We start from the raw sequence: 12,526 nt of genomic DNA on the forward strand, positions 1-12,526 counted from the left end.
CAAGCAACTGTGAATACAAATATATGACTGGGTGGCTGGGAGGGCCAGCAGTATCCTGGCTTGTGTAAAAAAGGTTGTGGCCAAGCAGAGCAGGGAAGTGATTGTGCCCCTGTGTGCAGCCCTGTTGAGGCTGCAACTTGGATACTGTGTTCAGTTTTGGGCTCCTCACTACAAGAAAGATATTGTGTTGCTGGAGCATGTACAGAGGAGGGCATGTACTGGTGAAGGGGCTGGAGGAGCAGCTGAAGGGACTAGAATTTTTTAACCTGGAGAAGAGGAGGCTGAGGGGAGATGTTATTGCTGTCTACAATTACCTGAAAGGAAGTTGTAGCAAGGTGGGTGTTGATCTCTTCTTGCTAATAACAAGTGACAGGATAAGAGGAAATGGCCTCAAGTTGTGCCAGAGGAGGTTTAAACTAGATATTAGGAAAAAATTCTTTACTGAAAGAGAGATGAAAGATTGGGACAGGCTACCCAGGGAAGTGGTGGAGTCAATGTGTCCGGAGGTGTTCAAAAAGCATGTAAACGTGGCACTTTGGTACATGGTTTAGTAGGCATGTTGATGTTGTGTTGGTGGTTGGACTTGATGACCTTAAAGATTCTATGGCTTAGCATTCACATTATGATCATTTGTCAGGATTGAAATATTTTTGTAGGAAGTGGGTACTTTTATAGTTGTACTTGTTTGCATATGCATGAGAAAACTCTTTGACATAAATGGGTACCTAACTGGCTGCCTAAACTGATACCCATGTCAGTAATTTTATGTTGCTGAGGATATACTGTATCTATAATGACCTGTATTTATTATGGAATAGGAAATAGATTAGTATAACTTTCGTATAAACCTAACTTCTTTTTTCCCTTTTTCACGAAGTCATGCTGAGTGTACAGAAAAAGCAGTGTATGTTTTTTACACAACTCACAGTAATGGAAATATGCAACTTAGCACTCAGAGCACAATCCCAGTACTTGTAATCTTACACCAAATTCCTTGTTTAATGTCTTTCTTAGCTAAGTGTCAGAAATTAAATTCAACATTTCATATACACAAGTTTTGTTCCTAAAATTGCTTCCCCTGAACCTGCCGAAATCTTCAACCACTCAGGACCATTCTCAAAAATTTAATTTGTCCATTCAATCCATATAAATATAGTTGAATCTTTCCTTAAATGGGTAAGGCACATAGCTCAAAGACAATAGTACAAACCCAGACAGAGGAGGTAATCTGGAAACCACACTGCTCAGAAGTTAAATATGAGGCACACATCTCAGCAATCAAGCCACATTTCTCTGGGAACATCACTGCGCTTAGCACTACCTTTTCTCAGTACATCATGCACTGGGAGTGAAACAAAAGGAAGAAATTCCACCCCTGTGCTGAATGAAACTAGTGATTTTTTTCCTCTTCTCTCCTGTCGCTTTACTAATATCATCAGCTTTTCCCTTCATATAGTTTCTGCATATGTATCTTGAAGGACAGTGAACACAAATGTATTTTTTTTTTTATGAAATCATTTGCTTATGTGAAGAATGGAAAACATTTTAAAAAAAATGTGATGTTTGGATGATATAAGTTATTGCAGATTTCTACTTTACAACTGGAAAACCCTCAAAACACTGACACTGTTTGCTTCAGTAAAAATGTGCTGCAAAGGGAAACCAAACAGAAACTAGCTTACCAATTCTGCAGAAAGAATTTGCATTTCTGTAGATCTTTAGGAATAGAATTGTTTAAAGACAACTTTTTTTTTTTTGTTTGGACTTCTAGAGACTTGCAGGTTTCAATTAGTCAAACAAAGAGTTTTAGAGCTGAATCTATGGTAAAACAGACTTCACTATTAAAATGCGATATAAAAACTATATTTTTGAAACCACAGTGTGTAAGTCTGGTTTTCTGTGCTTAGACAACACCACAAACAAGCACCACTTCTACCTGCTTTTTCTACCCTAGGAACAGTATTGAGTGAAGTGATTCAAACCAGTAGTCTCTAGGGAAGCAAACATAACATTAAGCAGAACTACCAAAGTAAGTGTAAACATAGCCTAGATAATATTGGAGTTCCTGGGATATATCTCTACTTAAAATGAAGATTAAAATGTTAGAAATTGATACAGGCAGAAATATTAACCAGGAGTGATTATATTTTCAATGTAGTATGAGTTATATTTTCAATGTAATACACTCATCAACGTATGCAATTTACTCAAAGTGGCTATAGCGAAGACATATATGTCATGCTCTATGTATTGTACTTAAAAGTATGTTACTATTATAAATAGGCCTATGTATGTGAGCATGTATTAAATGAGTAACAAAAATAATCAAGAATATAGTATACATACTAGCATTTACTCAAAAATCCTGTCTCAAAATGCATTCAGTTTTTAACACTTACTTTGCTGTTGGGAATCCAAATTTGTATTTTTGTGCAGCACAATAAAGGGGAAATTCCTAGTGTTCTCCATATTTTTTCAACCTCTTTATTGGAAAAGGCACAGCACATATCACTGTGTGACTTTTACTGCAGGTATAAATCATTTTTCTACAGAAAATTTTGAAGCCAGTTAAAATTTGTTCTTTGACTAGTCCTTTGTTGTATTTTCATTTCTGTATCTGCTGAGTTCTCTGCTCACGATAAGAGAATAAGTAATGTGCAACAAATTCACTAGTTGTTCCTTTAAACAAAGGGTACATATCCAGGTTGAGAAGAAATTTCATTTTGCACACACAAGATTTTCCTAAGTAACCTCCTTATATTTTTTATTTCCAAAAAAAAATGGGTGTTGATATCTTTATTAACACGCATATATTAACCTACGCGCTGAATTAGATTTATTTAAGTTAAGGATGCTTTATAATTTTAAAAGCTTAGAATTTTCTTCAACAGAAAAACTTTCATTTGAAAAGTCCCTGTCTGCTTTATACAGTCCTGCACTGGAGCTATTATTGAGAAAGCTTTATCCGATCATCTTAATTGAAAGACAGGTTCAGATTTGACATTGTAATACAAACTGAAAAGTTACTTATTTGACTGAGATCATAAACAACACAGGAGAATCTCAAGTACAAGTGGAAGATCTGTATGCTAGTAAACTTTCCAACACCTTAGAAGAGCATTTTGGATGAGTGCTTTGCTTAGTTGATAAAAAGGGTGTTCAAATTAAGTTATCTAAGTTGGAGATAACAAAAAAGGGGATACAAAGTCTAAAATTAAAAGTGTAGTTAAAATTATGCTATAAATTAAGTGATCTTTTCCCAGAAAGTTTTGTTTTAATTTTAATCACTTTCAGTACTCAAAACCTAATATCTGAAGTTGTACTAAAGGCCAGAATTAATGTCTTATTACAAAACATAGAATCATAGGATACTTTGGATTGCAAGGGACCGTGAAAGTAATCAAGCCCAACATGGAATATACTACCAAACTAGAAAGTATCTGTATAAAATTACACCATTCCCAGAATTCAAAGTGAAATAATTAGCAATAATACTTAATGTGCATAATTCTAATTTTGTAGGAAAATGCATTCTATATCAAAGAAGCAGGTGACACTGTGACAATCTAAATTTACAACTGCCTTAGTGTTCCAAATGAGGCAAGGCCTGCCTATTTTCTTTATGTATTTCCCAGGAAAAAATGTTATGTATAAGCAACAGTAAAAAGTCACCATTCATCTCTGTCCGCATCACAGTTACAGTAATGCTGTGAATCAATGCAGCTTCCCTCTAATCCACAAGCACACTTTTGTACAGCAGGCAAGGAACCTCCCCAGTAAGTCTGTGTTTCATTGGTTCTTCCAATCCACCAGCTCAGAGGCATCCCATCTAGAATGTAGGTTAGAGAAAATTAGTACCCTATCTTGTCTCCTACTTCTAGTTTTTCTAATCCAAGCAACTTTCCAAAAGTTTGCACAGACAAACACGCCCCCTTACATCTAAAATCTTTAAAAAAACAGTTAGGAAAAAAAAACTACCTTTACTTGATAAGTAACCATTCATTTTAATACTTCATTATCCAGTATTAAATGATTGTCACAGCTTTTTCTTGCACTAGTAGAAAAGGGAACTCACAGTCCCTAGCTCAGCCAGCCATGATATTAAAATCATTTGTCTTAAGCAGTCCATTTATGTAATTCATTTTAAAATGGCCCATGAAAAAGGAGATACAATCTTCCAAAAAATCAAGGTAGTTTATATTCCTAATTTTTTGATCATATCACGGAACTACCAGCAATAGAATGAGAAGAGTTATAGAAAAGCTATGAAGCAATAGTCTCATCTTGCTATCAAGAATACTACAGAGTACTACCCCTATCTGTGATGAAGGTGAAGAAGCTGAGCAGTGGTGTTAATCAGAAATGCCCAAAGACAGCTGATAGGTCACAGACAGCCGATTCAGAATTTATGTACTCAGAGACAGCAGAAATCACGTCTATGGCACTCCCATAAGCAAGTTGAAATATCTGGTGAGCAGAAGTTAGGTTTCCCAGGACTATAACATCTCTGTGTCATGTACCCAGTCAGTATTGTTTGTAGTAAATTATAAAATTGGATGTTCCTTAAAGTTACAGTGCTGCAGATTAAGTTTAAAGATGCTGCCAAGCAACAGACAATATATACAGAAGAAATAATAGCTAAAAGATATGAAGTATAAAGATAGTCCACCTCAAATTAGAAGGAAGCGGGGTGGCAGATGCAATGCATGAGAGTCAAGGCAGGAGAAGAAATCAAGTAATGTTCAATTATAGTTTCTTATAGTTGCACTTCTTTTTGCTGCCGTTGGAGCTCCAAGTTTTCAGCAGCAGACCCCCACAAAGAAGCTGACATTTTTCCAGTCTCTTTACTTACAACTGCCACTGTTTATTAAACCATGCTGTCAGATAAGACCTCTGTTAGGCTGACAATCCCTCAGATCATAGACACATTGACTGGATTCATAACCACATAACTTTCAGCCCAGCAGGGCAAAACCCAGCATGAGTAATTTCTTGAAAAGTCAAACTTGCGTAATGGCATCAATGTTCAATATCAGTGTTTGTGTTTGCAAGCCATCGCAGGAGGAAGAAACCTTGGAGATAGTATATAAATAATTTATCAGACAATACTTTAAAAAGCCTCCAACAACTAAGACTGTAAAAGGCAGAATATTTCTGCTGTTTCAACAGCACACCTTAGCTTTGATTTGTAGTAATGAATTAATATTCCCAATCTTTCACTAGGTCCATTGGGAAATGTTTAAAAGCTGGTCTCAGTTGTTTGTTCACATAGCAGGGAGGGGACAGAGCATTTATTGAAATGATCCAAGTTCATACTGATTACACCAGACTGTTATCCTGCTTTGACAGAAGATATTGCCTAATCAAAATTAAATTATTAATTATTAGAGATCGCTTCATAATAATCATGTAAATGTATTAACAGGTGATTTCTTTAATGATATCATTTGTAAAACCTGTCCAGGCTGATTGAATATTTTAAAATACAGTCAGTAAAGAAATATTACATGGATTGTGTGTTCCAAAACATATTTCATGTGACCATCATCAAATTTTGTACTTGTCAGACATAGTTAGTAGAGGTTACAGATAGCAGAAATGAGAGGGATTAAATCATGCATGCAATTTGATATTGTACCTGTTTACATTTTAAATTCCGATATTTCATTGTGTTCATAATAAATGAAATGAAACAAAGTTATTTCAATGAAATGTTATTTGAATTTTCTTTCAATGTCACGTATGCTTTAGTTATTATCTGTGTGCAATTTTTGTTTGTTTGTAATTCTGACTATAAAAAGAACCACATATATAACTCATCAAGCAAAAACATAAGAGTGATCTTAAATAGGAAATCTTGCTGAAGGTTATCTTTGGATGCCAAATAGATGAAATAACAACTGTGTCAGTAAGTCCAAAATTTCAAATTAGATCCCTTTACATTCCTACACATCCCTCAATTTTTTAAAGCATTTGCATTCCAAACAGCATTCTTATTCAGCTCCCAGAGCTCTTCTAAATAGTCTAGGCATTCTATAACATTTTATTATAATTCACACTTACACTTGCAACATACTAATAAAAATCTCTAATGAAACTTCTAAAGTTTATGGTACCATGTCACTCAAAGACACTTGAGACACTTGAAGTTAGAATGCAAGCTGGAAATTATGTTTCACATAGGTGAAAAATATATTTCTAAAGCTCTCCAAGCTATAGAACTAGATTTTTTGGTAACAGTTTTAAATATGGAATTACTACTTTTTAGAGAACAAAAGTAATATACTCTGTCTTCTTTCCATTCTTTTCAATGGAAAGATATGTCTTGAATAAAAAGACATGAAAAAGGAGAGAATACTCAATTCCACTTTCCCCCCACTCCCAGTTCTTCGATATTCCAGAAATAAAAGAAGGAAAGACTTAATGGGGTGGCATAACCTTAAAATTTTCAAAAGATAATAGAATTCTCCCTTCTGGTGATATCAGCAAGTACTATGTATATATTTGTAGAAAGAAAAATATGGTGCGTTGGAGAATATTTGAAAAACTTTCTCTCACAGCCTCAGAGCTGGGCTTACATTTTGTTGTGGCTAAAGACTAAAAATATTTACCAGACTAAAAATGTTTTAACATATATTCACAACGCATTGACTGTTGTCAGTTTAGATACATTCCAGTTTTAACAGGGGCTCAGCTAGACATTGTGATGTTTGCTTAACAGTAGATAGCTTGTCTGCTTCTAAGACTTTACAGATGTCTTTGAGAAAGCAATACTGATGTGGCTAATTCTGTAAATAGCTCTGCATTACAGCACTGTTCTGAGTTAGATATTTAAAGGTGATTCAGTCAGGTATTCTACAGGTATGACTACAGCCACTACAGTGATCACTATGCAAATATAATACTAATCTTCCAGCACTTATCAAACATGTTGAATGCCTACATGCATGAAGACTTCAGAAGGAGTGGCTGACACTCCAGAGGGACTTTGACAGGCTTAAGATAAAGAGTTGTCAAGAACCTCAAGAAGTTCAGCAAGGGGGACCACAAAGACCTGCACCTGAGGAGGAACAGCAGTAGGCACAAATTTATGCCAGAGACCACACAGCTGGAAAGCAGTGTGATGGAAAAGGGCCTGGGGATCCAAGTGGACATAAGGTTGAATATGAACCAGCAATGTGCCCTTGCTACAAAGAAGGTTAGTGGTATCTTGGGCTGCACTGGGAGGTTGAGGTGTTCCCAACAGGTTGAAGGAGGAGATCATAGAGTAGAATAACCAGGTTGGAAGAGACCCACTGGATCATCCCTCCCCTTCATTCAGCACAGGTGAGGCTAGAATCAGAAAACTGTGTCCAGCTCTGGCATCCTGATTACAAAAAAGATGGGAATACTGGAAGGAGTCCAACGTAGGGCCATAGAAGTTATTAAGGGACAGTAGCACCTCTCCTGTGAGGAGAGGCTGGGAGAGTACAAATGGTTTAAGCCTGAAAACCTGAAGGTTCTGGGGGACTTCATACACATATATAAATATCTGAAGGATGGGTGTAAAGACAACTGAGACAGGTTCTTCCCAGTACTGCCCAGAGTCAGAAGGAGAGACAGTGGTCAAAAACCGAAAAGCGGGATGTTATTCCTGAATATCAGGGAACACTTTTTCACTGTGAAGGTGACTGAGCACTGTAACAGGTTGACCAGAGAGATTGTCGAGTCTTCATCTTAGGACAAATTCAAAAGCTGTCTGGACACAGTCCCAAGCAACTGACTCTAGTTGGCTATTCATGAGCAGAGGTGTTGGATGAGATGACCTCTAGAGGTCCTTTCCAACCTCAGCCACTAAGTGATTTGTGATTCTGTTACTTTAAGACTCTATAAATGCAAATTCTTTGCTGCTGATGTGCTCAAAACAACATCTATATCAACAGATACTCCAGACATATGATCATCAGGTTTCCTGAAAAAAATGTATTGGCACTCATATGTATCACTTATATTTTCCCGCAGCATTCTTCTGGAGAAACTTTCTTCTCATACCTTTGGACAGGCATAGTCTTTACTGCGTTGGAAAACTGGCTAGGTGATCAAGCCCAGAGAGTTGTGATAAATGGAGTTAAATCCAGCTGGTGGCTGGCCACAAGCGGTGAACCCTAGGGCTCAGTACTGGGATCAATTCTATTTAAAATCTTCATCAACTATTTGGATGATGAGGATTGAGTACACCCTCAGTTTGCAGATCACACCTGGTTAGGCAGGAGTCTTGATCTGCTTAGGGGAAAGAATGCACTACAGAGGGATCAGGACAGGCTGGATTGTTGGACCAAGGCTGTCAGGTCCTGCGCTTGGGCCAAAACAACCCCATGCAGTGCTACAGGTAGGGGGGTGAGTAGCTGGAGACCTGCTTGGCAGAAAAGGACCTGGGAGTGCTGGTCAGTAGTTGGCTAAATATGAGCCACCAGTGTGCTCAGATGGCCAAGAAGGCCAAAAGCACCCTGGCTTGTATCAGAAACAGTGTAGTCAGCAGGACCAGGAAAGTGATTATCCCCCTGTCCTCGGCACTGGTGAGGCTACACCTCAAATATTGTGTTCATCTTTGGGCCCTTCACAAGAAAGACACTGAAGTGCTGGAACGTTTCCAAAGAAAAGCAATAAAGCTGGTGAGGGGTCTGGAGCACAAGTCTTATGAGGATCATCTGAGGGAACTTGGGTTGTTTATTCTGGAGAAAAGGGGGCTGAGGGAAGATCTTATTGCCCTTTACAGCTACTGGAAATGAGATTGTAATGAGGCAGCTAGTAGTCTCTTCTCCCAAGTAACAAATGATAGGATGAGATGAAATCATAGAATCATAGAATCATAGAATAACCAGGTTGGAAGAGACTCACTGGATCATCGAGTCCAACCGTTCCTATCAAACACTAAACCAAGCCCCTTAGCACCTCGTCCACCCGTGCCTTAAACACCTCCAGGGAAGGTGACTCAACCGCCTCCCTGGGTAGCCTGTTCCAGTGCCCAATGACCCTTTCTGTGAAAAATTTTTTCCTAATGTCCAGCCCAAACCTCCCCTGGTGGAGCTTGAGGCCATTCCCTCTTGTCCTGTCCCCTGTCACTTGGGAGAAGAGGCCAGCACCCTCCTCTCTACAACCTCCTTTCAGGTAGTTGTAGAAAGCAATGTAGAGAGCAATGAAATGGACTTCAAGTTGTGCCATGGAGATTTAAATTGAATAGTAGGAAAAAAATTCTTTACTGAAAGGGTTGTGAAGCACTGGAAAAGGCTGCAGAGGAAAGTGACTGAGTCACCATCCCTGAAGGTATCTAAAATCTTGGAAAGTGAAAATCTGAATTTTATTTTAAAGAACTGTTTTAATTAAGAATGCTAAAAAAGATTAGACAAAGTTAATACATCCTCTGAACAGTTGTAAAAATGTAGCTCTGTCTGCTTTTAAACAGAAGGCAAAACATAAACCCTCATTCTCTTTAATGAATGTTGTTCTTTCATTCCTATACCATAAAACCCAGTGTTGCTTTGTTTAAGCAACCTCACTGCAGAAGCCAAGGGTGACTGTCACTAGATCCTAACTTTCTCTTTCCTCAGAGCTTTCTCTTTCTGAACACCTAATCATAAGTTTAATTGGGGGTCTGCAGGTAAAAGGCAGGTTCAGTGGGACATATTAAGCAGTAGGTTCATCTTTTACACTGCAGAGACATTTTCAAGCAGATATTCTGCCAAGAGTGAGTTCTAATCTAAGAAGTCTACTAATGATATCCATGACATAATTAAGAAGAAAGTATATGTAAAGAAAGAGTTTAGAGACACAACCAAAGACTGTTGCACTCAGAGGCCTACTCTCTGCTTACTAGGAAAGAATGACAAGAAATAAGCTTGAGTAGTTTCAAACTTCCTGGTGGACAAGTAGAAAAAAACCACCTAGTTTTTAAAAAGACAGCAAACAATTGAGGTTTTTACTTCCCCGTTATTCAGACTACTTAGATTGAATTTTCATGGTAAAGTCTGTTAACACCAGCTGTATGTAGTGAGAGTTGAGATTTAAGTTGACTATATAATTTCATTTTTCTTTAAGTACATCAGAATATCTCCATTATTTTTTCTCTTACAATTACACTTTTGTCAATAACCCACATTTTCACCACTGGGATTTTTTCTATGAATGCTTATATTGGACAGTGGAAAGTTAATGCTATTGATGCTTTTTGTCAAGCATTCATAATATGCACATTAAGTGTTTAAAAACTTTCAGCCATAAACTTCTGCTGGTATCTATGCACTAGTTTGTGTTCTTTAAAAGAGACATTTCCCCAGTAATTCCTTCATTAAAATTTAAAAGTCCCTGGGAGGAAAATGAACAGAAGATCTATTAATAATAATCTTTGTTAATTTAAAAGGCTTATGAGAGAAATTAAATTTGAGAGCATTTAATTCTCCGAATGGAGATCACTACAAATTGACACTTAGGTTTTTTTGGTTCAAGTATCTCTTGGCAACCTATAGGAATGTGAGTATTAGATATTTGGTATAATTCAAACTCTATAGTAGCAAAATACCATAATGTTGATGGAAATAAATACCTTTAGTAGCCAGTAAAATAAAATGCAGTATATAACATAAAAAGATTCACCTGTTTTACTTACCTGGCTTATCTAAAAGCCTTGACTTTTTGCAGTGGTAAGCAACCTCCTGTTCACAGTGCTCTGCACGGTTAATTGTAGCCTGAAGCTGGTCTAAGCTGGCAGAGTACTTGAAAAACACAGTATGGGGGTTCTCTCGATTAGCACTTTTGACTCTAGTTAGGTTGGTGTTGTTATGCTGTATAATTGTCCACGTTGTATCTTTCAAAACACATGTGAAAAGTAATAAAGAATAAGAAGTAGTTGCAGAAATTTGTAATGCAAAGAGATTGTATGATGAAATCAACCAAAATTTGAGGTTACATCTTTGATCACAAAAAGTGCTTTTGGGCACATGAAACAGAGACATAAATCACTGAGCAAAAATTAAAAACAATTAATCAGTGTTTATATTTATAAGCAGGTTATTATAGCATGACTGTAACAGGTATTCAGATTGTTGTCATTATTGAATAATGAAACAGTAAATGATAGCACCCAAATAATTATCTCTCAAATTAGAGTTTACTTGGCAATCTGCAGTGAAAGAACAGAATGAAATGATACTTAGTATGGTTACTTTTCTGAGGCTTAAGTTGGTTATATTAGAACACTAAAATCTATCCTAGATTCTAGCTACATAGCATATTTTACTGTAATTTGAATTATTTATTCTGTGTGAGATGGTCTACAGCCCTTTTCTATCACACAAAGAAACAAAAGTAGCTTCCAAATACTACATTTACTATAAAACCCAGATTTTATGAAGGTGAGTTATTCTAGCCATCTAAAATCAAATAGTAGTCACTATTCTGAGGGGAAGTTATGGAGCAGATCATCTTGAGTGCAGTCATTTAGTACATACAGGATAACCAGGTGATCAGGCCCAGTCAGCATGGGTTTAAGCAAGTCCTGCTTAACTACTTTGATCTCCTTCTGTGAGAAGGTGACCCACTTGGTAGATGAGGGAAAGGATGTGCATGTTGTTTACCCAGAGTTCAGTAAAGTCTTTGAAACTGTTCCCCACAGCATTCCTCTGGAGAAACTGGATGTTCATGGCTTGGATGGGCATACTCTTTGCTGAGTTAAAACCTGTCTGGATGGCTAAGCCTGAAGAATTATGGTGAATGAAGTTAGATCTATTTGGTGGCCAGTCACAAGTGGTTTCCCCCAGGGCTCAGTATTGGTGATGGTTCTGTTTAAAATCTTTTATCAGTGACCTGGATTAGGTTATCCCTGGGCATGGCACAGTGGCAAACTTGGCAGTGTTAGTATTACAGTGGAACTCGAAGTCTTCACCAACAGAAAAAAATCTGTGATTCTGTGATTTGAATTACTACTCAAAAGCTGTATTTAGTCAGGGACTGAAAAATCACAGCTTCCAAGGTTCAACAGAAAGCTGCTTACAAACAGCTGTCAAAATATTAATTTATTTCAACTACCACAGTATGACCACTTGACTCAGTACTGTAAGGTGATGAAATACTATTTCAGAACTGAGAGCTGCATTTCCTTAAAAAACACATACCACTGTTAAATCCACTTTTACCTCAGATACTGCTGTATATGGAAGCAATGTACTTCATTGCACTGTGTAGACAGGCCTTATGATTTCTGTAACTGAGGGCATGAAAATATCGCCTGAATATTTATTCCAGAAGCAACTGAACTATGTAGGCAAACTTTTTTCCATGAATCACTAGTAAATATTCAGTTCTTCAGACATTATTTCTAGAAAAATATGTTCTCAAGTTCGGCACTTTTACTAGAAGAGCTGAAAAGACTTGCATATTAATATACATATATTTCAAATTGTTGAATAATAAACAACGTATTACATGTTTATAAAAGGTATATGCTAAGCTATACAATCTACTGTGAAACAGACTTTCTCCAGTTTGGAGCAAT

At 37.1% G+C, this 12,526-nt stretch overlaps 1 protein-coding gene across 1 annotated transcript in view; it reads right to left on the reverse strand.

Moving 5' to 3' along the window:
* Positions 1–12,526, reverse strand: part of CNTNAP4 (contactin associated protein family member 4) — a 240,164-nt gene that overhangs the window by 35,281 nt on the left and 192,357 nt on the right. The window contains exons 13-14 of the mRNA XM_069879913.1: positions 10,643–10,840; positions 3,673–3,829 (exon numbers count right to left, since the gene is read on the reverse strand). Of these exons, the coding sequence (XP_069736014.1) occupies positions 3,673–3,829; positions 10,643–10,840 (355 nt within the window). The remainder of the gene's footprint in view (positions 1–3,672; positions 3,830–10,642; positions 10,841–12,526) is intronic.

This window comes from Phaenicophaeus curvirostris, chromosome Z, assembly GCF_032191515.1.
Source record: "Phaenicophaeus curvirostris isolate KB17595 chromosome Z, BPBGC_Pcur_1.0, whole genome shotgun sequence".
NCBI classification, from domain to species: domain Eukaryota; kingdom Metazoa; phylum Chordata; class Aves; order Cuculiformes; family Cuculidae; genus Phaenicophaeus; species Phaenicophaeus curvirostris.